General features: G+C 32.9%; 1 protein-coding gene and 1 long non-coding RNA gene across 2 annotated transcripts; one reads left to right on the forward strand and one right to left on the reverse strand.

Annotated features, from left to right (window-relative positions):
- Positions 1–602: 602 nt before the first annotated feature.
- Positions 603–8,431, reverse strand: LOC127732318 (uncharacterized). The gene is made up of 4 exons (XR_007996178.1): positions 8,294–8,431; positions 3,134–3,311; positions 1,837–2,111; positions 603–1,064 (listed from the first exon to the last, which is right to left on the reverse strand). It is a non-coding gene; the product is annotated as an uncharacterized LOC127732318 (long non-coding RNA).
- LOC127732315 (uncharacterized) lies at positions 3,165–8,604 on the forward strand. The gene is made up of 5 exons (XM_052241379.1): positions 3,165–3,300; positions 3,645–3,737; positions 7,052–7,126; positions 7,248–7,310; positions 8,309–8,604. The coding sequence occupies exons 1-5, from the start codon at positions 3,177–3,179 to the stop codon at positions 8,602–8,604; spliced, it is 651 nt and encodes a 216-aa protein (XP_052097339.1). The 5' UTR covers positions 3,165–3,176.
- The last annotated feature ends 5,529 nt before the right edge of the window (positions 8,605–14,133 follow it).

The raw sequence follows: 14,133 nt of genomic DNA on the forward strand, positions 1-14,133 counted from the left end.
AGATCCATTCACTTAAACTAAAGTTAGAGTGCGAAAACTAATGTGTCTTCGGACGACGACGCCAACGTCATTCGAATATACGACCACAAAATTTTTTTTGCAGTCGTATAAAAATTACCTGCTCTGTCATTGTCCTATATAGAAAATCTGTATTCCATTTATTGCCAGATATTCTTTTTATCGTGATGCTGAAAAAAATGATTGTACAAGATAAAACATTTTTATAAATCATTTAGTACATAAATAGTATACATCCACACATGTTCCCCCTAAAAGAAATTGTTAACAATGGACACTAAATTTCCTGTATTTAATCACTTCTTATTGTGAAATTTATCAAAACTTTAATTCATACCAAAATATATGTTAGCTGCTTAATTGTTCATTCGAGACATTTAATTCACCAACATAATAATAAAAAACCTCAAAGATACATTGAACAGTGAACCAGTGAAAACCAACTTATTTTGGCAGATACTTTATTTCGTGTTTTACCATTTCTAGGCCACTTCACAGCTATTTAATTTTGCGTTACTAATGGTTCTGTGAGCAAAGCTTAATTCCCCTTTAAACCCCCCCCCCCCCCCCCCCCCACAAAAAAAAATAAAAATGCACAAGAAAAAGAATGTAGAACTCAGAATCTATGATTTTATTAATTTTTGAACCCAAAAAAAACCAACTTGGAGACCTGTCCATGATGCCACTTATAAAATTAATTCATTCAAATATTAAATGCAGGTTGTAAAGATGAAGAACAAATGACATATGTAGAAACTAGACTGGAGGACTTGGAAGATATAGACACCCCAATCAAACATGACGACTACGAAATACAGGACTGCTTACGACTTTTTAGCGGAGATGGACCTGCCAGGCAGTTTGAAGGTGGTCAACAACGAGGAGGAAATTACCCATGTCTTTGTGGAGTTCATGCTGAACAACATACCAATCTACTCCATTGCTTCCATGTTTCTGCTCAAGATTTGGATGACAGATGCAGGTTGGCCACTTCATCAAATTCCCTACAGAAATTGAAAAAAGGCTGTCTAAACCCCTATCAAAACCTGAAAAAAGATGAAATCATGACAGAGTTAGACAGCAGGAAAATTGATTTTGACTGTTCCCTTAAACCAGACCTTCAAGCCATTTTGACTACGACACTGCATGGTATTTGTAGACCACCAGCATTGATGACAAACAGTCCACACCTGACATCACAAGATCTAAACATTGGAAAATATGAAATTCTTGGCTGTGAACCCCTACATGATTTAACGAATGTAATCCAAAACGTAATTACAGAGTTACCATTTCATATCTCTGATTCATCCGTTCAAAAGCAGTTTTCAAATTTTTCAAACAGCACAATTGGTGACAAAAACCAGATCAAAGGATCAGATGCTCGTCTGTTTTTAATTAAATTGGCCCAGTTTACATCAGATTTACATGGTAATGGAAAAATAGAGGACAACATTATGCAGCTTATAAATTCCCTTGTTGAAATTGTTAACATTTCATACCTTCCCAGTGAATCAAGAACACCTAAGATGATTTTAAGACTTTTCAATCAGGCTTTAATATTTGGTATGGTATGCAGGAATGTCATTGGAAAACCATTAAAAATGACATCTAGAAAGTTTTACGGCAGTCATTTTCATAGTGTCACAGTCCATCTTCCTAACACTTTTAGAATTTTCTCTTTACGATCTGTTCACACTGAACAAGAGGAAAGATGTTTTGGCGACTTAAGAAGAATTTCGGAAATGACGACCAACAGACAACCCAAATGGATTGCTGACAATGCTATGCTAAGGTTCAATAGTCAGCAGAACGCACCTGATAAACCAGAGTCATTTAAAATACAGGATTCAACAATAAGTAGGCAGGCAAGGCTGTTGCCAGAAAGACCAAGATCTACATTTTCAGCAGAACTAATCAATAAGCGACCTTCCTTTGTCCAATGCCATCTGGAGAGAATTGCAGATTTCATGTTACAGGGTCAAGATGTCTGGTGGTTTTTCGAAAATGGAGGGTTGGTCTTTTTTGATGGCCCAAATGATCCCTCCTCAAGACCTGAGGGACCTCCACTTCACCATTTCAGATCATCTGGCCTGAAAGACGAGGAACAAATTTTGAAAAATGCTTGGGCTAAGGTAGTCGATAAATTTGAAAGTGGGTATTTACTGCTACCTTTAAAAAAACTGAAGGTGTTTGATGATGATGGAAATTCAAAATATGTGTCTTGGTGTGAAAAACACACATTGAAAGGTACTTTCATCATGTTCATAATATGTTTTTTGAATACATTAAATAAAAGGAATATTTGTTTTATTCTTCTAAAAGTATATATTTGTGCACTGCTAACATGCATCATTTTTTTTATAATCTATAAATTTCTCTTTTACAGAAGACAATGCATCAGATATCACCATCAGTTACCAGCCTGACAGACAAGATTATGAAGGTAAAATAATGGTACCAAAGATGCATTTATATATATGTATTATTAAATTTGAATAAATATATACATTCAATCACGGTCATCCGATGTAAAAATCATTATTATGAGAAGGAGATGACCCATTCAAGCTACATGTTTATTAAAAAACTAATGATCAACAGATGTGATTTTTTCCCATAAAATGGGTACATTTTTCCCATAATATGTTGTACTGTTACACCACTGTCCCAGGTTAAGGGGAGGGTTGGGATCCCGCTAACATGTTTAACCCCACCACATTCTGTATGTATGTGCCTGTCCCAAGTCAGGAGCCTGTAATTCGGTGGTTGTCGTTTGTTTATGTGTTACATATTTGTTTTTTGTTCATTTTTTTTACATAAATTAGGCCGTTAGTTTTCTCGTTTGAATTGTTTTACATTGTCATTTCCGGGCCTTTTATAGCTGATTGTGCAGTATGGGTTTTGCTCATTGTTGAAGGCTGTACGGTGACCTATAGTTGTTAATTTCTGTGTCATTTGGTCTCTTGTGGAGAGTTGTCTCATTGGCAATCATACCACATCTTCTTTTTTATATTTACATGTACATAAATGTCCTGCACTAGTTACAAGTCAGTCATTTTTAATATTAAAGCAAGAGAAAATTTGGATCATGATTAATGAGAGAAGCACTTACCTTTTTTGCAGCTATTACAATAACCAAGGAAAATGATGAACCAATGGATCAAATTAGGGACTCTAGTCATCTGCCAGTAGATGAATGTACTGATTCAAATGATGAGGTCAGCAATGCCATGGAGGAAGGGTGTACACTTCTGAAAGTGAAACCCTCTCGTCATTCTGGTAAGCTTCTCCTGAAAATTACAGAAAATAAAACATAATATATACTTCTTCAAAAAAAAAGTCAACAGTTTTCCTTATTATTGAATTATTTATAATTAATGTAATTGCAAGCTTTGTATTGATTTATGGGTTTTAAATGTCTACCTTTATTGTGTCAATTCTCTTTCCATTTTTTTCTTCTTCATTTAATATTGAAGTGTATACTATCCACAGTTAATATATATTATATATGATCTCAGTTATTGAAATATTATGTAATTTCTTATACATCTAAAAAGCATAAATCCTATGGTGAAAATGTAAATAAATAAAAATGCAAACATTCCCTCATTTCCTTAAAACAGACCCACCTGAAGTACATGTACTAGCAGTTGACCATCAAAGAAAACAACAAGAGAACTCCGAAACCAAGGACAAGTACAAATCCTACATTAAAGGTAAACAATTTTGCTAACCACACATTTCATTATGATGATTATAGGCAGAACAACTGATATACCTGATCGTTGTTTGAAGTAGTATGTCATTTTTGTATATGGTATTTAGATATTTTGATTTGGATGGCAGATCTTTGAATGATTCATTTAATTTGTACACATTTAGAAGACTACATACAGTATTAAAAGATAATAAAATGCTTCGCTGGGCGCAGCTTGATACGACCGCAGAGGTCGAACCCTGAACAGTTGGGGCAAGTATGGACACAACATTCAAGCTTGATACAGCTCTGAATTTGGATTGTGATTAAATATTTGACACAGCATAGGTTTCTGACACAGAAAGAATGTGGTCTAAGAACTTCAATTTTTTTAATTTACCTATTATGGTCCAATGTCCAAAATCAAAATACATGGTTAGATTCAGCATATCAAAGAACCCCATATATTCAATTTTTGTTGAAATCAAACAAAGTTTAATTTTGGACCCCAACTTGGACAAACTTGAAAACTGGTCCCATAATCAAAAATCTAAACACATGTTTAGATTCAGCATATCAAAGAACCCCAAGAATTCAATTTTTGTTAAAATCAAACTAAGTTTAATTTTGGACCCTTTGGACCTTAATGTAGACCAATTTAAAAAACGGGACCCAAAATTAAAAATCTAAAAACACGGTTAGATTTGGCATATCAAAGAACCCCAATAATTCAATTTTTGATGAAATCAAACAAAGTTTAATTTTGGACCCTTTTGACCTCAATATGAACCAATTTGATAGCAGGCCCACAAAATAAAAAATCTAAATACATGGTAAGATTCAGCATATCAAAGAACCCCATATATTCAATTTTTGTTGAAATCAAACAAAGTTTAATTTTGGACCCCAATTTGGACCAACTTGAAAACTGGGCCAAAAATCTAAAATCTAAATACATGTTTAGATTCAGCATATCAAAGAACCCCATATATTCAATTTTTGTTGAAATCAAACAAAGTTTAATTTTGGACCCCAACTTGGACCAACTTGAAAACTGGTCCCATAATCAAAAATCTAAACACATGTTTAGATTCAGCATATCAAAGAACCCCAAAAATTCAATTTTTGTTAAAATCAAATTAAGTTTAATTTTGGACCCTTTGGACCTTAATGTAGACCAATTTAAAAAACGGGACCCAAAATTAAAAATCTAAATACACGGTTAGATTTGGCATATCAAAGAACCCCAATAATTAAATTTTTGATGAAATCAAACAAAGTTTAATTTTGGACCCTTTTGACCTCAATATGAACCAATTTGATAGCGGGTCCACAAATAAAAAATCTAAATACATGGTTAGATTCAGCATATCAAAGAACCCCAAGAATTCAATTTCTGATGAAATCAAACAAAGTTTAATTTTGGACCCTTTTGACCTCAATGTGGACAAAGTTGATAACGGGGCCCAAAAATCAAAAATCTAAATACATGGTTAGATTCAGCATATCAAAGAACCCCATATATTCAATTTTTGTTGAAATCAAACAAAGTTTAATTTTGGACCCCGATTTGGACAACTTGAAAACTGGGCCCATAATCAAAAATCTAAATACATGTTTAGATTCAGCATATCAAAGTACCCTAAAAATTCAATTTTTGTTAAAATCAAACTAAGTTTAATTTTGGACCCTTTTGACCTTAATGTAGACCAATTTGAAAACGGAACCAAAAATTAAGAATCTAAATACACGGTTAGATTCGGCATATCAAAGAACCCCAATAATTCAATTTTTGATGAAATCAAACAAAGTTAAATTTTGGACCCTTTGGACCTCAATGTGGACCAATTTAAAAACGGGGCCCAAAATCCAAAAACTTAATACACGGTTAGATTCAGCATATTAAAGAACCCCAAGAATTCAAGAATAAAACCCCATTGAAATTGATCAAGAAATAAGTAATTTATACGAAGTATCTTCTTTTGCACAATACTGTGCAATTGAATATTTCTTGCTATTGTGCAATACTGTACAATTGACAATTTCTTGCTATTGCGCAATATTGTGCTATTGGATATTTCTTGCTATTGCGCAATACTGTGCAATTGAAGATTTCTTGCTATTGCGCAATACTGTGCAATTGAAGATTTCTTGCAATTGTGCAATACTGTGCAATTGAAAATTTCTTGCTATTGCACAATACTTATTATATAATAATTTACACATCCTGTTTGGTGTGTATCTCCTACCATATCATTATTATTTGCTTTTAAATATTAATCAGAAATAACCAATTTAAAATGGAAAATTTAAAAAGAAAAAAAAAAGGAAAAAAATAAAAAAAAAAATCCCCCCCCCCCCCCCCAAATTTTTTGAACCCCCTTATGATTCATCACCCCCAAACTCAATCCCAGCCTTCCCTTTGTTGTATGGTACCTTGCAGTACAATTTCAGAGAGATCCATACACTTGAACACAAGTTATTGTCTGGAAACTAGAAAAATGCTTATTTTTGGCCCCTTTTTGGCCCCCAATTCCTAAACGTTTCGGGCAATTACCCCCAAACTCAATTCCAGCTTTCCCTTTGTGATATGGAACCTTGTAGTACAATTTCAGAAATATCCAAACACTTACACACAAGTTATTTTCATGAAACTAGAAAAATGCTTGTTTTTTGCCCCTTTTTTGGCCCCTAATTCCTAAAATTTGGAGGCAATTACCCCCAAAATCAATTACAGCCTTCCCTTTGTGATATGGAACCTTGTGGTACAATGTCAGAGAGATCCATACACTTACACACAAGTTATTGTCTGGAAGTTACAAAAATGCTTATTTTTGGCCCCTTTTTGGCCCCTAATTCCTTAACTGTTGGTACCATAACCCCCAAAATCAATCCCCACCTTTCTTTCGTGGTATTGAACCTTATGGTAAAATTTCATGGAGATCCATTCACTTAAACTAAAGTTAGAGTGCGAAAACCAATGTGTCTTCGGACGACGCCGGACGACGCCGACGACGACGACGCCAACGTCATACCAATATACGACCAAAAAATTTTCAATTTTTGCGGTCGTATAAAAATCCCTCCAATCACAGTATTATCATTATTAACAATCTCAATGTCATACCTGACCATAAAAAAATAACATTTCAAGATTTGTTGACCAACAAATTTTGTTGAAAGAAGTATAGTGACCTGTAGTTGTTTAATTCTGTGTTGATTTGGTCTCTAGTGTAGAGATATCTTATTGGCAATCATAACACTTCTTTCTATTCTTATACCTCCACATCATTCAGATATACAGGATATATATAAAATATGTTTTAATTTCAGTTTTGAGATGGGCTGTACAACATAACAGCACTGATGCCCATGAAAACCTGATCACCAAACCAAAACCATTACCAGGTAGGTTACACAATCTTCATTTTCTAATACTGATCAGATATATCGAAGCCAATAATTTTCTTCTATGTTGTTGGATTGCTGTTAATCACACCTTTTTCAAAACAAAAACTTTTAATTTCAGCTAAGAAACCACTATCATGCAAAAGGAAATTATTTGATTCTGAAATTTCCAACCAAGAATTTGGTAAGTTGTAATATTATTACTTGAACTTTGGTAATAAGTTAATAAGAGCAAAATAAGAAGTGAAATGACATTTCTGAAGAGTTATTTCTAAATAAAATTTGTAATACATGAAAGAACCTTAGTGAGCGCGCTCACATACCCCACGTCCCCACATTGTCATTGGAGAAATAAAATAAGTGTAAGAAAAAAAAATTGTATCAGAGAAAAAATTGAATTATAATTTCCTGTCAATATGCACATCTACATAGTATGTCCTTATTATCTACACATTTTCATGAAATTCTGTTGTGTGGTTTGAGAGGAGTTGCGATGACAAAAGGTTGCAGTAGTATATTGGGCAAATAAGTTCAAAGGGGTGTAAGTCCTGGAAAAAAAATTGAATCATAATTTCCCGTCGATATACATATCTACGTAGTATGTCCTTATTATCTGAAAAGGTTTCATGAAATTCTGTTGTGTGGTTTGAGAGGAGTTGTGATGACAAAAGGTTGCAGTAGTATATTGGGCAAATAAGTTCAAAGGGGCGTTACTCCAGGAAAAAAAATTGAATCGTAATTTCCTGTCAATATGCACATCTACGTAGTATGTCCTTATTATCTAAAAAGGTTTCGTGAAATTCTGTTGTGTGGTTTGAGAGGAGTTGCGATGACAAGAAACAGGACTGATGGACGGACTGACAGACGGGTCAAAAACATTATACCCTCCGCAACTCGTTGCGTGGGGTATAAAAATTAATATAATGCATGTTGTTAATCAATATTTCTACAAGTTGTGTGCTAAATTAAAGATTATTATTAGTATGCAGACAAAGTTACTCACTGCATGCAGCAGCATCTAATATTTTAGGAATAAAACATACATTTTTATGTAGCTATTTTTCTAGTTTGACTGAATTAAAAAAATATAAAAAAAAAAAAATACTTGTGAGAAGGGATGTACGTGAAAATTCAGTATCATTTTACAATGTTTTACTAAGTATATACCTTTTTATGCTTCAGCATCACGTAGAAAGAAGACAACATTCGACCTGGTTGTCCAACTACTTGGCCCATCATCAGATGTGGAAGACTGCATTAAGTACAGGGAATTGAAGCTTAAACACCCCGGTCATAAATCCTTTATATCGGCTTTTGATCAATCTTTCTCCAAGCTACAGATTCAGGTCAGCAAGAAATATTTTGCCCTGAAAGAAGAGACAACAAAAGATGATGGAAAGGAGAACCGGGAGAATCTGTTAGCTGACAAGGAGATTGCTCAAAAGCTGCTTGATCACTGGGGAATGTACTACTTTTAATGTCCAGTGCACTACATAATAATTCTTAAATGTTACATATAAAATAATTTTACAAAATGCCATACCTACTTAAGTTATAAAATAAGGAGATGTGGTATGATTGCCAATGATACATTTATCTACAATTGACCAAAAGGACATACATGTAGATGTAAGCAGCTATTGGTCACTGTGCAGCACAAGAAATTTAAGAACAAACAATTTTCTAAATTCTACATATACTACCTTTTTTTACTATTTGACTATAGTTATTTCTTAAAAACATCCAATGTATACGCAAGTTATGTAAGTTATGTATCATACACTTTGAATTTATATTTCTATAAATACAAGAAGATGTGGTTTGAGTGCCAATGAGACAACTCTCTCATCCAAGTCACAATTTGTAAAAGTATTTATAGGTCAAAGTGAGGTCTTCAACACAGATCCTTGGCTCACACCGAACAGCAAGCTATAAAGGGCCCAAAAAATGACATTTGTAAAACCATTTGAACGGGAAAACCAACGGTCTAACCTTTCTAAAACACAAGAAACAAGAAACACTTATAAACCACATCAACAAACGACTACTAAACATCAGGTTCCTGACTTAGGACCGGTGCAAACAAATGTAATGGGTTTAAGTTCAGATAAATTATATATTTTTTTAGCCTCTTGGTCATGTTGGCAGGTATTTAACATCAAATGGCAAATATCACATGCATATTAGGACTAGAACATGTTAATTTTATACGAATATGAACCCTGCTTTATTTTATACTCAGTAACCGCTACATTAATCATGTTAATGTACATTTAATAGTGAATTGATCAATCATAAAATTGTATAATGAGCACTTTAATATGTAAAATGGTGCACTGGATATTTTTATATAAATGTGCACCCTTAGTGGCTTGGATCATAAGGCTATTTTCATAAAGGCAAAACACATAAAAAAGGAGAAGGGGGCAGGTTGTTTAGAGGGTACCCTGCAACACTTTTAAACAAGGGATAATTACAAACTACCGTGACTTAATATGTGTGTTGAATCCTCAGAATAATTCCTACTGCTGATGTATAACTATATATAATATTAGGGCTGGAAAATTTATACAGTATGAAATAGGAGACAAAAAATAAGGAAATGTGATATAATTGCAAATGACACAATTATTCCTCAGATAGCCATACAAACAGACTAGAATGTAATTTTAGATCATTGTTCAGGAGGGCCTTTAGCAATGAGCAAAACCTATACTAAGAAGCAAGATACAATTGAACCTGGTGTGAACAAATTGAGAAATGATTCAAACCAGTAAATCTATATCCTGATTTGTGCTAAAGCAAAATATCAATGAATATGGCAGACAGCATCCCATGTAAACAACAGGCAATTACAAAAAGACAAAACAAATGGAAAATCAGAACTGTTTTAATTGCTGCTCTTCCATGTGAACCTTAGTCACAATTTGACCTTCGATAGGAGCATTTACTAAAACCTTGTTGCAACTACATTCATTTTCAAAGCCTGCCCCTGTTTTTAAATAGACCTTGTGGTTAATACGAAAGGATTTATGAAGGGGACCTCTTCAATAGACAAACATGGCTGATACTGTATTCTGACATCTTCAGTATAAACTGTTTGAAATTAATATATTTTGTAATTAAGTCCAGGAGACTGCATATCTATAAATCTGCAGAAAAATCTTATCAAGAATGTAATATTGAGACTCATTGGTGTAAAAAATGGGAACTGAAGTCAAATACATGTCAGATTTTAAAATAGTTTCATACAATTGCAAGTTTGATTCAAATACAATTTTCAAATATTTTAGGTCTAAGACTATAATGAGAATGTTCAATTCCAGTTTGGTTCAATAATAAGCATGGTTAGAAGCTTTTTCCTAAATTCTTTTTTTCAAAACAGTGAATACAGTATCAGGCCTCATTACCTGTACTTAAGTTACCGCCATGAGTACAACCAGAGATTTATACCAAGTTTCCAATAACATCAGGATGATATCACTGTCAGGATATGACAGAAATTTAACTAATATGACTAAAAAATATACTGGATATGACAATGATTTACTCGATAATCCCAGGGGTGTGGAAATTCGAAGTTCAACCAATAGGACAAGTACATCCATGCAACGGGACAAGTATTTTTAAACAAGTTATAAAGACAACATCTGAATTTAAAAGTCCTTCCTTCAACTATTTGATATGACTAGTATACCATGGGTCAGTGTGGTTGTTCTGCGCTATACCTTTCATTCTTAAAATAATAGGAAAAAGTCATTGATAGGGTTCTGAAAAAATTAAGGGTCAGTGTGGGTTTTTCTACGCTAAACCCATATTCCAATCTTTGCTCAATAGGAAATGTTGAAAGAGACACAAAAATCATGAAATACCAAGTCCACCCTGTATCTAGAATTTAGAAGGAGACGTTTATACAGACTTGCTAGATAAAAGCATAGGCAGGCTGGATGATGCATTGGCCTTTCAGTACCAGACACCCCTGGGATATGACAACATAATTTACTGGATATGACATAGCAATTCACTGGATTTGACAACAATTAATGGATATGACTTGACTCAATAATGTCACACTGACATGCACTGTAGTCATCATGGTAATATTATTATTTTCCTTTCTAAAAAAGGTAATGTTAATCTTTGCCATTTTATTAGGTATCCAGGTGATGGTTAAAATATCTGGTCATCTAAAATGTGTATAGGAAACAGTATCATGGTAGGTTGGCCATAGGGTTGGTCATGTGATTTATTATGATCTGTACCATTTTGAAATAAATTATGACAAGTGTTTTAGCTTCTCATCTAGGATTTCATAAATTTTCTGCTAAATTTATAGCTTTTTTATAACTAATTTTAATGTTTATAATCATTAATAAAGTTTAAACATGTTAATGTTTTGTACACAGTTCTTGTGTGCATTAAAAATTTCTCCTTTTGAAGAGTTAATTAAGTTTAAAATATTCTTATATAAATAAAGACTGAAAAAATAATAAAATAATTTAACTTAATAATAAAGTACCAGAAATTGAAAAAAGGGCCAACAATAAAATCATAATGACTGGCAATATAACAAAAATATACCAATTTTTTTTCAAATTGCAAATTAATTTATTTTTTTGTTTCAAAGAAGGTGTAATAAAAAAAGTGGTTTCAAAGAAGAAGTATTAAAAACAGTGGTTTCAGAGAAGATGTAAATGGCATTTAAGGGTTTACTTGCTGTGTAAAATTCTCCATGCTTCATTTCATGCCATATTTTGTATTGCATTATTTCATCAGTCCAAGTCAAGCACCTTCAGGAAATTCTGATATTAAATGAATCTGATTTTTTTCTCTCATTCGAACAAAAGTTATTTATAAATAGAGTAAATGATAAATATGCGAATAAGTCATATTCTTTTTTAATTTAAACAGGTTAATGTTTAAAAAATATCAATTATGTCTGCATGTGACAATATTTCTTCAAATAATGGCAAGCATTTAATTTGTTAAAACCGTAAAAATAAAAAGTAATTGAAATCACTATAGTTTCTTCAGACTAAAAAATAAAGGTGGGCAGCAAACATGGGAAAGTTATGTAATCATTTTGCTATATAAATTACAATTAATACATAAATAGAAATCAAACTAATTTTTACACAGCAATTTTATTAAAGTGAACAGTATAAAAAAGGTTCCTCTTGGACTGAAATTTGCAATGTGGTGGTGGGTGGGGAATGCAGCCAAGATATGTAAAATCTTGCCAGTCACAAGCCTGGAAAGAGGGTAACTTCAATCAATATGGAAGTGACCTTCTGAATGCAGAGTGAACCACCATAAGAAGTAATAAGCTAGTTTAGTGTGATTTTTCAGAATATAAATTTGTAAAGATTAAGGGGTCATCCACATATTAATTGTCAACCATTTTCCAAAGTGTACAAAGCATATACTTTTTCAGACCCCCACCCTCCCTCAAAAAAGTGTACATCAACCATTTTCAGATTTCAAGACTAGAATCAATCATTCTTAATAAAAAGAAGATCCTGTCTATTATCATAATTATAATTTAGTTTAATATAGAAATTTGCATTAAAAATAAACTGAATCAAATAACTGTTTTATTTTATGACATGTATCTGTGATGCTTGCATATAATTTGAAACATGCTACTTTTAATGTACAATTTCACATTATTTTCAAACCCATAGATGATAAATAGCTTCATTGAGGTAATAAAAACTGAACCCTGTGGAAACGAAAAATATTCCAGAAATTAAAAAAAAGTGTACGGTAAAAATGTTTGATTTTTTAACCCCCTCCTCCATTTGTCCTCCCAAGTGTACGTTTTGTACACTTTGGAAAATGGTTGACAATTATTATGGATGACCCCTAGGCTAACAGAAAGCACTTTGAAAATGATGCAACGAGAGAGATCTATAGAGATTTACTGCAGATCCTTCAGTTTTATATTTGTTGGAAATCAATTTTCGAAGATTTCATTGGTGAACCTAATCAAAAACGTTCAATATAGTTACGTACAAATTCTCCTTAGGCTAGTATGTAAGCTTTTACTAAACTACCCAAGAGAAAATGAAAACGGGATCTATCGGGATCCCAGTCAAATCCCGGTAAAATTAGCGGGATAAGCCGGGATGGGCCTCAGAAGTCGGGATTCCATTCGGGATAAATATCTGAAACTGGGATCCCATTCGGGATATATGTCTGAAACTGGGATCCCATTGGGATATCTGTCTCAAGCTGGGATCCAATCCCAGTTGAAGCAAGATAAATATACGAAACTGGGATCCCATTGGGATAACTGTCTGAAACCGGGATCCCATCTTACTTTAAACAGGGAAACATAAACCAGAATTTTGTGTGGAATTTAAAAAAAATTATCCTGGAAATGTAAAATATATCCTGGTTATAGAATTCTGTGAAAAACCTAAATTTTGTAAATCAATATATTTTGAATGACCCCACTTAAAACTGGTGCTTTGAAAAATTGGATGCCCTTTTTTAAATGCCTCTCCCCCACTTATTGCTTCTAAAAATAAAAGTTGTCCTCTTTCAATGAAAATTTGAATTATTATTTGAATGCACTTGATAGATCAATTAATGGAAGTAAAGATGAAAAAAATAATTTTCAAAATATTTATATTTGAAGTGTTTTCAGGTTAAAAATAATTAAAAGTAATATTCTGATATGCATTTGCATTCAATTTGTTTTATTTTTTTTTTTTTTAGAAAAAAAACCAATAAATTTAAGGAATATATTGTGAAAAGGTGATAAAAAAGGGGAAGTAACTGAAACATTTTTGAAATACACAAATTATTTATGACATAAAGCAAAGGTTATTTGTGTTAATTAACAATGTGTTTGACACCAAAGCTGTCAGGTGAAGCCCTGCACTTAATGGGTCACTTAATTTGACAGTTTACACAGCTAGCTGAACTTCTGTTGATGGAAGAATTACAAATTTTAGTTTGACAGTATTTCAAAGTCAGAAAAATGCCGAGATTTTCGCGAT

This window comes from Mytilus californianus, unplaced genomic scaffold (assembly GCF_021869535.1).
Source record: "Mytilus californianus isolate M0D057914Y unplaced genomic scaffold, xbMytCali1.0.p SCAF_23, whole genome shotgun sequence".
Classification (NCBI taxonomy): domain Eukaryota; kingdom Metazoa; phylum Mollusca; class Bivalvia; order Mytilida; family Mytilidae; genus Mytilus; species Mytilus californianus.

What these genes read in the sequence shown, in the direction of transcription:
- LOC127732315 (XM_052241379.1), top strand. Translation starts at nt 3,177, where the DNA reads ATGGATCAAATTAGGGACTCTAGTCATCTGCCAGTAGATGAATGTACT. An exon ending in GTACAAATCCTACATTAAAG is followed by an intron (nt 3,738 to 7,051) that starts GTAAACAATTTT and finishes TTTTAATTTCAG; the next exon opens with TTTTGAGATGGGCTGTACAA. An exon ending in CAAACCAAAACCATTACCAG is followed by an intron (nt 7,127 to 7,247) that starts GTAGGTTACACA and finishes TTTTAATTTCAG; the next exon opens with CTAAGAAACCACTATCATGC.